At 40.0% G+C, this 15,978-nt stretch overlaps 1 protein-coding gene across 3 annotated transcripts in view; it reads left to right on the top strand.

Moving 5' to 3' along the window:
* LOC307042497 (transmembrane protein 132C) overlaps positions 1–15,978 on the top strand; it is a 141,605-nt gene that overhangs the window by 22,505 nt on the left and 103,122 nt on the right. For all 3 annotated transcript variants that reach the window (XM_079686396.1, XM_079686394.1, XM_079686395.1), the window contains exon 2: positions 11,566–12,454. In XM_079686396.1, coding sequence (XP_079542522.1) covers positions 11,691–12,454 — 764 coding nt within the window. In that variant the 5' untranslated portion in view covers positions 11,566–11,690. The remainder of the gene's footprint in view (positions 1–11,565; positions 12,455–15,978) is intronic.

Below are 15,978 nucleotides of genomic sequence, written 5' to 3'. Positions count from 1 at the left end.
ACAACATTTATAATTAGCCTTTTTTTTCTTACCTGATTTTTCAACACATTGGAAAGCCCACTTCTGAAAGGCTGGCTCGAGACTAATCGCTTTAGTCTTCTAGGATTTCTACAGACTAGCCTGCTGGCATTGAGTGAGTTGCTGTCAGTCATTGAAGTAAAGTTAAGCTTGGCAGCCGGACAGGGAGGCTTTTTGTAAACAAAATGTGCCCTGCCGCATTTCTGTTTGGAAAATATTTCTTATGAACGAACAGACCTTTTCAGTAAATAGAAATAGAATATTCATACAAGGCTCACAGACAAGGCTCACAGACAAGCCCCCCCCCCCCCCCCCCCCCCCGGCCTAAAATAGATCTGGTTTGTGGAGTTAGTTACTACTCTGACAGATTTGAGGCCAAACAGCAGATTTAAAATAAGTCCATCTGGAGCTTAAAAGCTCTTTTCATATGAGACAAAGCAGTGGCATTCTGTAGAGAGAAAGGAAAATCCTATTTTTCATATTTTCCAACGAGTTAAAACATTTACGTGACCTTGCAATATGTATTGATGTGCATGCATGTACATGCACACCACTGGAGAATTAAGAACCCGAAGCGATCATGTTACTGAAAGAATGGTGATTTATCCTGATGAGTTCATGGGTGTAATTCAAACAGTGCTTGGATTTAGGGGCTAAATATACCTTTTAGTGTTTCTATACATAAATCTCTTTTCTTTTGCCCTTGGTATAGTTTAGTGCAGGATGTGCAACCATCAGGTAAAGCAGAATGGAGCGACTATGACCTGTTTCCAAAGGTGAAAAGACAGAGAATAAGGTGGAGGCAACCCTTGCTATTATTGTAGTCACTACATTCCTAAAAACAATAACAAATAAACAGATATTTCATTGATGCACTGTTGAAAAGAACATATAACGGCCACATTATATAACTATTAAACAAAACTAATTTTGATGCTACACCAACACTTAATGGAGAGAATTTGCGCCTCTGTCTTAACTGTAGTATACAGTATCGTGTCAAAAGCAGAGCCGGGCGAACGGGCAACAGAATCCGTTTTGTAAGATAAGTTAGTTGCAATTAAGCATTTAGCAAAGTACAAATGTTTACTCTGCACCAAATACAAAGCAGGCAAGTGGACATGGCAAAGTGATAACTGAGTAATTGTGCATATCAGAAGCTTCAGGTCCTGACCGACGAGGCTCAGAGATATTCCTCAAAAAATCCGCAAGGAATTTAAACGTGACAGAGGGGAACAATAGGTGGGACTTATTAGGCTGTGTTATGTTAACAGGACAGTCTCTCTCTGACAACCAACTCTCTGAAGATGTTATTAATATCACTGTTGCTATGTGTGACTATTGGCGCTGATTTTGGACTGTTTTTGCAATGAAGCTCATTTGCATAAAAAGAGGCCAATTGTGCATGATAACTAATTAAAATATGTGCAAATAACACAGGAGCACCAAGACACTATTTGCTTGGAAGCTCAGATACAGTAGGGGTGCATTTCTCCCTTTTGTGGATGCTTTGAGAATACACAATTTCAATTTACTTAGCGGCTTTAGTCACACAATCCTTTAGGTGAATTTGCCCCATACCTTTTAAGTCCTATTACACTTCAGAGTTAGTATTTGTATTTTGTTCCTCTACATGTTTACAGGTTTGGATTGGTCAACCGCTTAAGCCCCTGTCACACTGTCCCGAAATTGACACCCGATGGACACACGAATATGGAATTGTGAATTTCGCACGAAGATGGCCCCGAACCACACACGAAGGCAACATTTACATTACATTTAAGACATACAACTGCAACGAAAGTAACACAAACAATTATGTTAAAGTATTATGATACTGTACTGATATTTTCAGACTTTGTTCTTTACCTTATCCGTCTTTATATGTAGAATATATTACATTTTCTCCGTAATGTTGTTTCCATAACAACAACAACTTCCTGTCAACTCGCCTTCAAAATAATATATTATATCCTTTTCAGTTTCACAGAACACACATTTGGTTATTTACATAATATGTTTACATGATTTTGTTGTGCAATAAAACAACCCGATGGACACACGATAAAGGAAAAGTTCAAATTCGGCTCTGATCGTAACAACATCGGGACATTCGTGAGGGCATCTTAAGCCTTCGTATGACCGCCGGTGGAGTTTCTCAGGCTCCGGCAGCAACTTCGTGAGCGGTGGCAAAATCTTTGGCATGCCAAAAATTGCCGAAGGACCTTGCGAAGGTTCATTTTCGTGTTGAATTCGTGTGTCAATTTTGCCCTTAGTAAAGGCCATCGTGAGGGCATCTTGTTATCATCGGTGCCATCGGGCATTCGCCCTCACTCTGATCGCGGCGATTTGACAAGATGCCCTCACGAGTGCCTTACGAAGTTGCCGCTCACAGAGTTGCTGCCGGAACCTGAGAAACTCCAGCGGCGGTCATACGATGGCTTAAGATGCCCTCACGAATGTCCCGATGTTGTTAGGATCAGAGCCGAATTTGAACATTTCCTTAATCGTGTGTCCATCGGGTGTCAATTTCGGGACAGTGTGACAGGGGCTTTAGAGATGTCCCTCCCATTAGGTGTCCCACTACATTGTGTTTGAGCTCTAGCCAATAGAAACGCCAGTGTGACAAAGTAATGTCACTACGTTTCATATACATTTTAGACTTTGCAGACTATTTACATGCACAAAAATCATGCAGGAAAAGGAACACTTCAAAAAGTATAATAGAGCCCCTTTAAATAGCTGTATTGTACTTCCACATTATGGAGAACAAAGCACTAAGTATCAAAGTGAAATAATTAATAGCATCGGTAGGGTTCACAAAAAAACACCACTATATTCAGAATGAGAATGTACAGTAGTAGCAGGATTCAGCTTTTGTTTTTTGGCTGTCAAATCTCATATGAGAGAACTTTACAGAAGCACTTCAAATTAATCCATTGTTTGATGTGGACTTATGTGGTTCTTCTGTATAAGTATGGATTTAATAGCTCAAACGTTTTTGCCGTCCATAATTATTAGCCACAAACATCCAGCGGCTGATTTTCTCTTAGTTTGACGATCCAGACATTTCAGTATAGCTGTAACATCACAGAACAAACTTTTCTATGCTTTTGTTTGACTGACAGTTGACATACACTGAGTTTGTAATTTATCAGAAACTCTTCAATGGTTACATTTCCAACATTCCCTTTACTTCCTGCTGTTTTCTTCATGCAAATTAACGTAATTTCATACATTTTAAGATGAGACAAAATATTAAATTGAAGCACACACATATTTTCCTCAGTTCAGAGTCTCTGCAGTGAATCGACACCTGTCTTCCTCCATCATCTTTCTGTTGACTTGAATACGTTCGTATCGCCCCCAAATTTTGCTCAGCAATTTATCCGAATGCACCTTTCAGTTTCAATGGAAGACACCCATATTACACATTTGCAGTCTAATATTACTGCAAGGTATTATCCAATCAGTGCCAATTATCATCATGATTATCCTCTATTCATTAAACCTAAGGTCAGGTGCTGTAGAGCCTAGAAGAAAAAGCTTTGAAAATAACTCTGAGACAAGACAACACTAGATTCATAAACAGTGTGTTGCCAAGTCTCGCAGTGTTGCTGCATTTTTAGGGATGCAGCCTTGTCAGGAGAGCTCCAGGCAGAATGGATCATCCTATGTGTGGATGACCTTGGGGAGAGGTTTACCAGTAGATCTGGGGAGGGAGCAGCGCTGGATAAGGATGCACTTAAGCATGCAGAGGCATTGTGCTTCAGAACTTTCATTTACTAGCTCTGTTTTTCACACTTTGCTGTAAATAACGGGATTTAAGGGAAAATATTCCCTCCATACCAACTATACAAACTGATTTAATGAACTTTTACGGCTCTCGTCCCAAGGTGCGTCAGCTAACCCTCTAAAGCCTTGGGATAAAGGCTTTAACTACATCTAGGTAACAACAGTTTCTTTGTGGGAATGTTTGAGTGGACCACAGTTGAACTCTGAATATGTTTGCCGTCTTTGGGAACATTTCTGCTGATGGAGAAATGGAGAAAAGCATGTTTTGGCTTGATTCATACCCATTTCCATTATCAGAGGAAACTGCTTCTTCCTCACACTCATCAGAGGCGCAGTGTTTCATTTTCAACCTGCGAAATCACAGACAGGCATCACCGTCCATAATCAATTTGCTTAGCTTCTGTTCAATTTTCTCTAAATGTTCTTGTCTTGGTTCCTTGATTTAGTATAGTTTATACATAATTTCCTGTTGATAAGTAGACCAACGAAAGATTTAAAGACCATTGAAAAGTTAATTATACTAACAGATCTGAATTTATAATATTCAGTTATACACTGATTATGATCAATAGGCATGTTATCCTCACTTATAATCCTATTTGCTGTGTAATTGTGTATGATTTCCAACCTAGCTCTCATCAGTCGGTGGCCATTAAGTCCTGGTTGGATATGTATCCACCGTCGTGACAGAGCTCACTCACTATTAAATGTCTCTTTGCACTCACAAAGAGGCTGACTGACTCTGCCCCTTTCTATTTAGCCTGATTTACGATATCGTTTTGCAATAAAGGCCAGTGTGAGGGGAAGAGATTCATTAAGGAGACCAGTTTATGTTTTGGAGAAGTCCGGAGTGGCCACGGGAATACTGATTGGCACACAGATATGTGCTTGTCTCATCCTCGCAAACCCAAGCCAAAAGCTCTTACCCCTTTTCCCCTCCAGCCATGTGCACTGGATGGCACAAAGGAGGTGTTGTTCTCTGCCTGCAGGATGCCCAGTGTTCTTGCCACGGAGTGTGCAGTCTCCTGCTGTGGTAACACTGTTCCAGACTTATCTGGCCTCCTCGCAGCACCTGGAGGCCCATCTCAGCATCCCTTAATGACATCCCCGCTGACCCTCCCAGCCACTAACAGCAGAGCCTATTTGGGTTCATCCCCTCCATCCACAGCTTTACCAAATATCCAGCGGCACGGCTTTGCGGTGTTTACTCTTCATCGGTCGATACTCTTTAATTCCCGAGATGATGCTTTCTCTCATGAACTCAAAATAGCTCTTCCTGCTCCCCAGTGAAGCCACAGGCCCATTACTCTTTATTAGCTCTTAGTGTCTTAAATGTGGCCATCCATTAGAGGCACGGCAACAAACACCCGGTCCCTCAGTAGTCTGCCAGCACACACACACACACACACACACACACACACACACACACACACACACACACACACACACACACACACACACACACACACACACACACACACACACACACACACACACACACAGTCATTTAAAATTACCCTTAATCAAGAGCAATTATTGTGAATTGAATTCAGCTCATCCTCTAGATAAAGAGGGACACCCTGCGTAGCATAATCCCTTACAAGGTTTTCAAACTTTGTATTACGGCCTTACCTTCATGACTCTTACTCATCAGCTAGGCGGACTCCACCGACCTCTATCTGCCTGAATGATTTCTTTTCTATGGAAGCTGGCATAAAGTAATACCATACTGTGTCATGTATTGATTCTTTTTCCAGTCCCTCTCTCTTGGATTTCTTGGTGGCTCGAAAGCATAAATCATCTGCAAATGATCCTTGAAGGAAATATTGTAATTATTATTCTTGACGCATGGTCACAAATTCAATAGCCCTTATTAATTGAACATGGAGAGAAATATGATGTGGGTAATTCAATGGGACCAGAGAGCTTTCCGTCATCCCTCATGTTTAGGACTGTCCTGTTTGGCATTCATGACAAATTTCTGAATGCTTCAGGGTCAGGATGAGGGTCAGAGGGAGTGTAATTTTAAACCTCAACAAACAACCGCTTTGCGATTTGATTTGCTGTTTTACTGCTTAGGAGGTACTTGTCTGTATGTGATCATTGTTTACGAGATGATTAAAAACTGAATATCTTAATAGAATCCAGGTATCACAGAAACCAACGTTTTTTCTCTTACTTTTGCTCATTGTTGCTCACCATCTACTTTTGTCGCTTCCTATTGAGCTTTCTGTCATGTTCCTGATCTCTTGTCTCTCTTGACGTGTGTGATGAAGCATAAAGACAGGAAACGGACAAGCTAGCCGCCCGGGCAGCCGTTCACTTCTGTGTCCACCTCCTGTGTTATAGGAGCCAGGAGTGGACAGCAGGAACGCACGCCTCTCCTTCCCCGGTGTCCTCTATTGTGGCTTTTCCTTTACTCGGATCATGCGAGTGTGAAGGCTGCTCTTCGCTCCGCCAGTCCTATTCCGGCTCAACATATCTTAGCGTGGAGCCCCAGTGGTAGGATGAGTGAGCCTGTATGAAGCTGGCTGTAGGAGGGGTGCTGCTTGGCTAGTTAGCACTCATCTGAGACCTGCTTTCTCCCCCGCTTACCTCACCACAGCCGTGTCTGACAGAAAAACTGTTAACCTAAGAAACACGAAAGCTTAAATTGACTGCAAGAGTGGCATCAGATATATTAGGGTGACAACTTAATTAATTGGAACTAAAACATTTGTTAGGCCATTACATCATATGAGCTTATACTGCCTAAGAAAATAGATTACAAGGAAACTAGACCAGTGTTGACTGAGATTTTAATACCACTTTTTTCTATGAGATTTCTTTCTAAGATTGTTTTCCACTGAGCTGTGATGTAGCCAGAACTAAAGTCAAAATGAGTAATTCTCCTCAAACAACATACTGTATATCACATGATGGCGCTAGGTCAAAGGAGCTTTAAAGACATTAGCATCATCTGGGAAAAGTGAATGTCTGGACAAAATATTGTGGCATATTGTGACTGTGGCGGTCCAGTACATAGCACTGAATCTGTGAACATGAATGAAAATGATGGTCTGACAGTCCAGGACAACATGGTGGATAAACCATCAGACCAACTTTGCCACTACCGCAGTATAAAATACTTATTTCATATTTGATAATTTTATCATGCTCTTTCACCAATAACATTTAATGAAGCAACCATCCTCTGTATTTGTTCGATGCTAAAAATCACTGAGGGGTCAATGCGGGGATGTCAGCTTTACCTTGCGGAAAACACAGCCTCTACAGCGTTTCCATGTAAAGAGGAGGACGGAAAAAAACCTTTTTATTAGAAACAAGGAATGAAGAAACAGCCTCAAACATTTGAATTCATCTGGCTCAGCATAATGCTCACTTTACAATGTAATGCCGCACAATAGGGACATTTAATTATACATGATGTGGATCATAAAGTGTATGCTGAAATAGACATTTTCCTCCGTTGAATCACCATTATTTTTCTCTGCCAGCTGAAAGTTACGCGCAGCCCCCCCCCCCCCCCCCCCCCTCCACCCGTATTACAGAAGTCCGATTAGGAAATGTTGAATCTCTTAACCTTGATGCTTCCACAGCAAAACTGCAGTCTGTACTTCCATACATCTGATGTTGAAAATGTAATCAATGACTCATACATATTAAACAGAAATATGGAGTAATGCTACAGCAAAGTAAAGGAGTTGAATTATTATTTTCTCAACTGTTGTTACTTAGCACAGCGCTTTCACTTCCCTGACTGCATGCAGCAATCTAGAAGTACTTACATCTTAAAGGTCTCCTATTATACTGTTTTTCATCAATATAGTATAGGTCTCAGATATATATACAAAACATGTCTCTGAAGTGTTTGGCTCCAAATAAAGAACAGATCATTGTAGCACCCCATAAGCCCCTCTGTTTCAGCCCTGTTTCAAAAGGGGTGATTCTGTTACTTTAGATGAAAATAAGGAGCCACTGCCCACGCCCACGAGATATCTGGTTCAAAAGAACACAATGGTGCTCTAGGAGGAGATTCAGGTGATAAGGTGGGCGGCAGTTACCTTGGCCTTGGTACCTTGGTTGGTTGGGTGGTTATTTACTAATGGTTACACAAGCCAAAAAAATGAATTCATGCATGACTTAATGCATGAATTCCCTAAAGTAGGCCTCCTAATCTTGTGTCTTTGCCGAAATGTTGTACTGCTTTCTTGTGTGACATGATATGTGAAAATGTGATCTTGTTGGCTTTAAATTATAAATTAAAGTTTGTTAATATTATGAATGGGTTATCTTAAATGGTTTGTGAGCTTTAAGATAATACTGTATGATACATAAACAAAAAGTCCTAACTATATAATTGAAGATTTAAATTAAGTCTAACATTATGATCTAATTTGCATCTGTAATATTGCCAAATACATGATGCCTATATAGACATAAGGGCTGACTTTATTTGAGGCATCACAAAGATGATTGATGCATGAGCACCACATGGTTAATAAAGGTGATTTCACATAGGCCATTAATCACATGTTATTTATCAGTGTAAACGACGGAACAGGTCACCACTTTATTTGAAGCGGCACAAACATGATGAAGTGTGCTTGATTACAACACTTGGAATTGCTGTGACTGGTCAGTTTTTTGGCCTGACCCTTTAACTGCAGATCTATATGAAGAAGACATGAACATCATTAATAACTCAGAAGTTATGATGATTGAGATACCTGAGTTGATGCATTAATTTAAGGTATTGTTCCTGCATTGAGATACTATTAATCCTTATACATAACTGATAGTTCATGAACTACTACATGAATGAATTCATGCTTTTTCATGCATTAAGTCATGCATGAATTCATGAGGATTCATGTACCCTTACTATAAAGTGTTACCAAAATCGTTATGACATCATAAAGTGGCCAAAATCTGATCAGCTCATTATCAGACAGGTTTTTATATAAATGGATCAGGACAAAAAGTGAGCGAATCTTTTTTCCTGAAACTTTCAGAATCTCTTTACACAGAGGGGACACATGTTTATATAAAAGACATGAGAAAGTGGATTTTGCATAATAGGTCTCCTTTAAGTTAAAACCAACTGCACCAAGCTAACATAGCAGAGGGGTGGCAGAGAAAAACTAATATCAACCTATAGTAACCAAAAGTTCTGTAGCATATTTATTAGTTTCTAAATAGGGGACAGGAAATGCATCATACGCATATGGTTCGGAAGCCCCCGGCTTCCTTTATTTTTTGTTTGCCCTTTGATTGTCTGTTTGTTTTGTTTGTCCACCATGTACAGCAACCTTGGGTCCCTTGAAAGGCACTATATAAATATCATTTATTATTATTATTATTATTGTTATGGGCATTTAATTAAGGGTCCTAGACATTGGATGACGAAGCGTATACTGGAAATAGCGTGCTGTAAATAGAAACTATTTAAGAATACTTCCTTGACTTTCAGAAGGACTTACTGTACTTACAACATCAATAATATCAATCTTCTCATATCTCTTGCCAAAAATCATTTTAGCAACATATTATATACATTAAGTAAAAGCTGTAAATTGTACTGGGGCCACAGCAGGAGCCCATTACAAAATAAGCAATATTAAAGGGATCCAGTTATTCCAGCTACACTCTTCTGCACAGAAAAGCAGACTAGTTGAAAAGTAGGTTTACTTTGTTTTCAATTTCTCCTTCCCAGAACAAAGCAAGGAGCAATTCATCTTGAAATAGCTTTGTATGATTTATTAATTCTAATCCAGAACAAAGGCTTGCTGATTCTGATCTTGTTGGATCTGGGTTTGGAGATATCCAGGTGTATTTGTCTTATGATACTCCCACTGTTTCTAAAAAAGGCTTCTGCCGCTTGGAGACGAACTGCCTCCCAACTACTTGTAGTAGTGCACACACTGAAATACACTGAACAGACTGTCTTCAAATAATTAAAGCTCCATGATTTGAATGTCTTAATTAAAAAACAAAGCATAGATTAAAGAAATGGTGAAGCTACTTTAAATGTAATCTGAGCCTGGCCCATACAAGGACTCTAATTTGTATTTCTCTTATCCATTTTCTGTTTCCCTTCCACTAGATTGACTGCACATTTTGTGAAGATATAAAAGTGTTTTATAGATTTTATTTGTATGAAGGATGTGCCGTGGCGTGCTTTGCCTTAAATAGACCTCAAATACTTTTACAAATTTCTTTTTTTGACACATTGTGGTTAGACAAGCACTCTGCCTTCCTGAAATTAAGATCTTTATTCACATGTTCATTCAGATGCTATTCTTGTATCGCACTTGAAATTGTAAAAACATATAAACCCATTGAGTTTGCTTGCTTTATCAGAGCAGTTTAAGAATAGTGTATTTTATAATGGTTGGATAACATTCTTCATAATGGGTATTTTAGACCTTCAAAAAATTACAGTAGATGCTTGTTGCTGCACAAAGGTACATTTTTAAATAAATTATATCAAGACAAAAATCGATTTTCGACAAAAGTCTGCAACATAACATCAGTGATGTATGTAATCCTGTTGTTTCCATATTGTGTGCATAAGCACAATTGAGCACATTTCAGTCCATTATGTCGGCCTTGAAAATAATAAATCACATTTGAACAGTCAAGTGCGCAGTCTTGTGGAGAGAGCACTTTGCTTTACTTGAAACGCAAATGCTCAGACATGGGAGTGAGGGTAACATTACTACCCAGGGACCAGGAGATGACTTTGTTCCTGACTGTTCTGTCCTGCCGAATTATCAAGCTTTTCATTTGTCAGCAGTGAAAATCCACATATACAACAATGCATCTTGCCAACAAACAACAAAAGGATCCTGCTTGTTCAGTAAAAATACAAATTGCTCTGTGTTTCCCAGCTGCTCAGAAGTCTGTGGTCCCTGTCGTATTCATATGGTCTAGAGCCGAGTGTTAACTCTGAAGCAGCTAACTGATGCTTTAAGTAGGATAGCTGCTGCCCCTGGGTGGAGGTCTGGACATGCCTCCATCCTCGTATCCTCCACTGGGACAGCAGCACGGAGGTCAAGAGGCCCATCATGAATCACAAATCCCTGTCTGATTTGTAAACTGTCGGGGCATTGATTTACATGGATGATCAGAGGAATGAAATGAAATGAAAGAAGATGGAGTGTAATCACACAGCAGATTGCTCTTGAGAGGAAGGTCAAAGTCTTTTGATTTAAATATTTTTTTTATCTGAACTTTGCTGATCCTCAACCAATGTGGGAATAGCCCATAATAAAGGAGTCTGCGCTTAATTGTAATCATGTTTATTTCTATAGATGATTTGATAAGTAGCCATAACAGAATGGTTATCAGAGCATCACAACACTGTACATGTGAGTCATTAGATTTGACTTTAATAGTACTTTTACTTTTGCTTGTCTCATCCTCTCAACCCAAGCCAAAAGCTCTTACCCCTTTCCCCCTCCATTTTACTTTTAAGATTAGAATAGATGTTGTATTTCAATTTCAGTGATACAGCAGCAAGCTGGAAGCAGTCAATACACTAAGTTAATTGCCAAAAAAATTGATACGTTTTTGTTGCAAAGATTGCTTGATTGTTATAGCCTTAATTAAGTTATTATGAAAAACTCAGTCATAGCAATCATTGCATATGTCTAGAATTGTCTTTTTTTGTACTGCTTCTAATGGCTGTCACTCACATAAGTTTTGTATGAGCATTCCCTGACTCAGCTCTTCTCTTCTGTTTTTCAGTAGCCAACTGTCGAGTGTTGGAAGGACTACAGAGATATTCCTCCATCCCCACATACCTGCCTGTCAACTACCAGGTGCTCAACGCTGACTTGGCTTTCTTCCTGAAAGAAGCCAACCAGGACTTTATGAGGAACTCTAGCCTGATGTCGCGGACTGAGCCCTTCTTCATCTACCAGGCCAGAAGTTTGCCCTCCATCAACACCAGTTATGGGCCTCTGTCTGTGGAGCAGCCTGTCCCGTTAGAACTCCTACAGACCCCGGGGACGTTTCCCACCTCTTCTGTGTTTACCTTCAACTGGAAGGTGCAGACCTTCATCATGAAAACCAGGATTCACTTGGCCAAGCCCAGGGTCCAGGTGCTGTTTTATGTTGCAGGCAGGGACTGGGACGACTACAGCGCCATTGACAAGCTGCCCTGCGTGCACATGTTTGCTTTCCATGAGACCCAGGAAGTGCGTGGCAGTTGCCAGCTGAAGGGAGGTCTGGGTTTGTGCGTGGCCGAGCTTGAGCCCTTGGCCGGTTGGTTCAGCCCACCCAGCGTAGTGCCGGGCCGCCAGAAGAACCTGGAGATGTCAGAGGGCACACCGGTGGAGCTGTACTACATGCTGCAGTCCACAGAGGGGGGGGAGTGCCACTCAGAGGAGGCCAGGAAGGACAACATCATCCGCTCCAGCCAGGAGGGGCTGTATGGTTCCTACACCTCCACACCGCTGCGGAGGATCGGGGGTGTGAGGCTCTACCAGAACCCCGCTCCTCCACCCCTCGCTGAACACAGGCTGGATAATAACTTTATGGTCCTGGTGCCAGCCTCACCCATGAGACAGAGGGAAACCATCTCTGCTTTCATCAGCGTGGCAGCCTTCTCTCCCGTGGAGATGTTTACTCTCAGGTAAGAATGCTTTTCTCTCTGTTCATTTGTGAAGACATTTTCTGTCAGTCTCAGACTTTGGTCATTTTAGTCTCATTTAAAGATTATGCCAGAAACCTTGCATTTTAAAATATATAGAAATGTAAATGTGGCCTAACCTGATATCCATTTGTCTTTCTATAAGCATCACATTCAGAGACTGTGAGAGCAGGGATTCCTCAACTCTCCCTCCTGCTCGACATGATCACTTGTGTGTTTCATTATAACCACAATTAAGTTGTTCTCATTGACTTATTTTTTTATTTTGCTCTGAATTCTTACAACTGAATACATTTAAAATAACGATTCGATTGCAGTTCACAGATGCCACCTGTTAACCAAGGTAAACAGCAATTCCTCTGCTGCGTGCTCTGAGGCTGTCGATGAAATACGTATTGATCGCTGAGTGGTCAAACAACATAAGCGTAAACAGACACTAATGACTACTAGAATGTCTTTACCATTTGAATTCAAAACGAGTTATCGAGAGAGAGTTAGAGGAAAGATGGCTGCTTGATTCTGTTCCCTCACATCTTCTACATCTGTAAAGGCATGCTTCTCTATTTTAAACAAGTGATACTTATTATTACCTGTATTCTGAGAGGTCTATAGAGAATAGGTGAACACGTTGAATCATTATTTTCCAGTTAAGTGATCTTTATCTTGCATTTCATTAAACAAATGACAACAAGTCTGCACATACACACTCACAAAGGCCACTTCAGGGCCTGAGCTATAAACCATCAGTAGACAAACCCAGCAATCATTTTAGTTTTAGTTAACTTCATAAAAACTATACTCTAAAGTTATTTTGTTTTATGTTTTTATCTATCCACCTTTACCCTCATCAAGGTAACCAAGCATTTCTACCATGGTGAAAACAGGAAGCACGGGGTTATCTCTGGGAAGTAGCCTGATTCAGTGAAGCTGCTGATGGGTAGTAATTACAGTGAATAGATGAGACAAAATGATTTAGATAATGAATGCAATGCAAATGAGGATATCATTAATTAAAATGCATGTCCATTAATGTAATGACTGAAGCCGATCTTAATCACAGTAGTTTGGAACATTTATAAACCTTCCGAGAAGCTGCAGCACGAGGTCAAGACTATTTTTCAACCTGTGTGAAACGAAAACAAGCCGCATGCTGAATAAGAGGGTTTTCTGCTTAGGCAAGGCAAAAAGCAAAGAGGCAATTTTAAAATGAAACCTATTCATGTGTATATAAGGTTGTTCCGCTCTTATTTTAATTTTCCAGTTGTTTACTAATGAAGATAATTTACTCGGCTAACAAAAAAGATATACAGAGAGTGCTTTCGGCCCCAAATCTGAGTAACAGTAAACAAGTTGACAATAGCTTTGAATTTTTAACAAGCCAAACAAATTCTCCAGACTTATGTCCTTCCCATGCTTCATTTAATTACAAAATAGTTGTCCTGAAATGATAAGGTACTGGAAACTTTTTTCTCTTTCCTGAATTGAAAAACATTTCTTTCATCACGCAAATTTGCAGGCGAGGCTGGCCACAGAGACGATGCCTGTGGTGTTTTTATTTGGCAGCGTAGCGCCATGGCAGGCGCAGGTTGGCCATCTGAGAGGGGCAGATATGGAAAGGCCTCTGTGTGGTCCTAGGTGATAAGGCTGTCCTCATACATGCATTTGTTAGAACGCTTAATCTCCAGAGAGAGAAGACTTTGATCTCTATATTCACAACATCATTATCATCTGTCTACTACACACTTCTGCGTTAGCCATTGTTGGCTGTGTAGCCGTGCATGCAGAATGAGCTTATGATCCCGTGAAGTCTGTCAAACAGACCTTCCGCCACTTTAGCTTAAAATGTTTATTAGATTGCAAGTTTCGTACATTGAAAAACAAAATGTCTGTCTTTCATATGAATAGCTGTACATCGGTTTCAGCATGAAACAACATATACATGCTTATTTTCTCCACCTTCCTCTCATCCATTATGTTTAAAAGCTCATGCTGTGATATATGCTATGCAATGAAAACTCATTTAATTTTTTTTTTAATAGGCAATCATTCGGCCAATTTATTGCTTTGTGGATGCCCAGCGTGGTATGCCTTACTGAGGTATTTCTGTATTAACGTGCTGATTTACATCTGATGGGCTCTGATTTGATTAGACCTCCTCTGTGTCACTGTAGTTTATTTTTGCTTGAATTAAAAGGGATTTTGGCATGGAGCATTAAATAGTTGTCACAATCCTAAGACGTTTTGCCATGAGTTCATTACTATTTCCTTCCTCCTCTCGCTTCGATAAGAATGAATTGTCCACTATGAGAAAAAACTACATGATTCAGATGCAAATTGCCAAGTTTTGGGGATCCAGTTCAGTGTAATCATGCTCAAAAAATATTCTTCTCAATAATGGGTACGTTAAAAGTGTGCGTTATTATTACAGTGTTCACCAAATGCTCAAAAAACGATCACATTTTAAGATGATGATGATACAATTTAGGTTCAAATGGAATGTATATAATACAGCAAATACATTTGGAGAAAGCTGTAGTGACACCCAAGTTCTGTTTTATTTTTTCAACAAACAAGTGATAATTTCAGTTGATGTGCTGAATTTCTTCACTGATGATGTGTAGCATTTGTTTAGGCATAGTAACATAGTTATTGTTAGGGATTGCAGTCTTGGTTAAAGTAAATTGAAGCCTGCAACAGGACATATCATTAACATTGACAGCCCTAATCTTTCCTTAACCAAAATGTATATGTGCCCTAAATCTATGATGCTATGCGATATACGTCAACCACTTGTTACTATTAAATATCATTGATGACATTGTTGACAGGTTTACATATCTTGCAGTCGTATCAATACCAAGAGGTTTAAATATTCTGGAGATTTACTGAATACACATGGAATTATAATTATGGGCTCGTTAAAACCTTATCCAATCCACCTTAAACTCAACACTGACCGATACACCTGCCAAAACAAAGTTGCATCCCCTACTGTAATCTCGCATCATCATCAACCAAGCAAATTGTAGCCTGCGTGCTGGTAGGTGGAGGAACAATTTATTGTGGTCCCCTCTCGATACATTGCAGTGTGTGGATAACTCACTGCTAATAAATATGACCCTTATATCTCAAGAGCTTGCACTCCACAATGCACTTGGCTCCTCTGAAATTCGCTCCCCAAGTCGATTGAGAAAAAGTTGTCGAGTAAATCGAAGGACAGACATACAAACAGAGACTCCTTCCAGTTTAGTAGGATAACATCTTATGACAGTGTTTACATTTCTTGTAAATGTCAAAGGACATCATGAAAGCACAAATTACTGTGAACAAAGCTGGATTAGACAGGATTAACCCTTTGGCAGCACTATTCCTTCTTTGATATCTCCCTGCTTTACTGTTCTGGCTGAGAAAGCGTATCACATCATAATATATACTGTAATGCTGTGTTATCACAAGCAGGAGGTAGTCCTTGTAATTTTCAAAGAATATAGACATTTTATGCACAC

This window comes from Notothenia rossii (genome assembly GCF_949606895.1).
Source record: "Notothenia rossii genome assembly, chromosome: 6".
Taxonomy (NCBI): domain Eukaryota; kingdom Metazoa; phylum Chordata; class Actinopteri; order Perciformes; family Nototheniidae; genus Notothenia; species Notothenia rossii.
The sequence above is the reverse complement of the archived record's forward strand: the minus strand, read 5'-3'. Positions and strand labels throughout refer to the sequence as shown.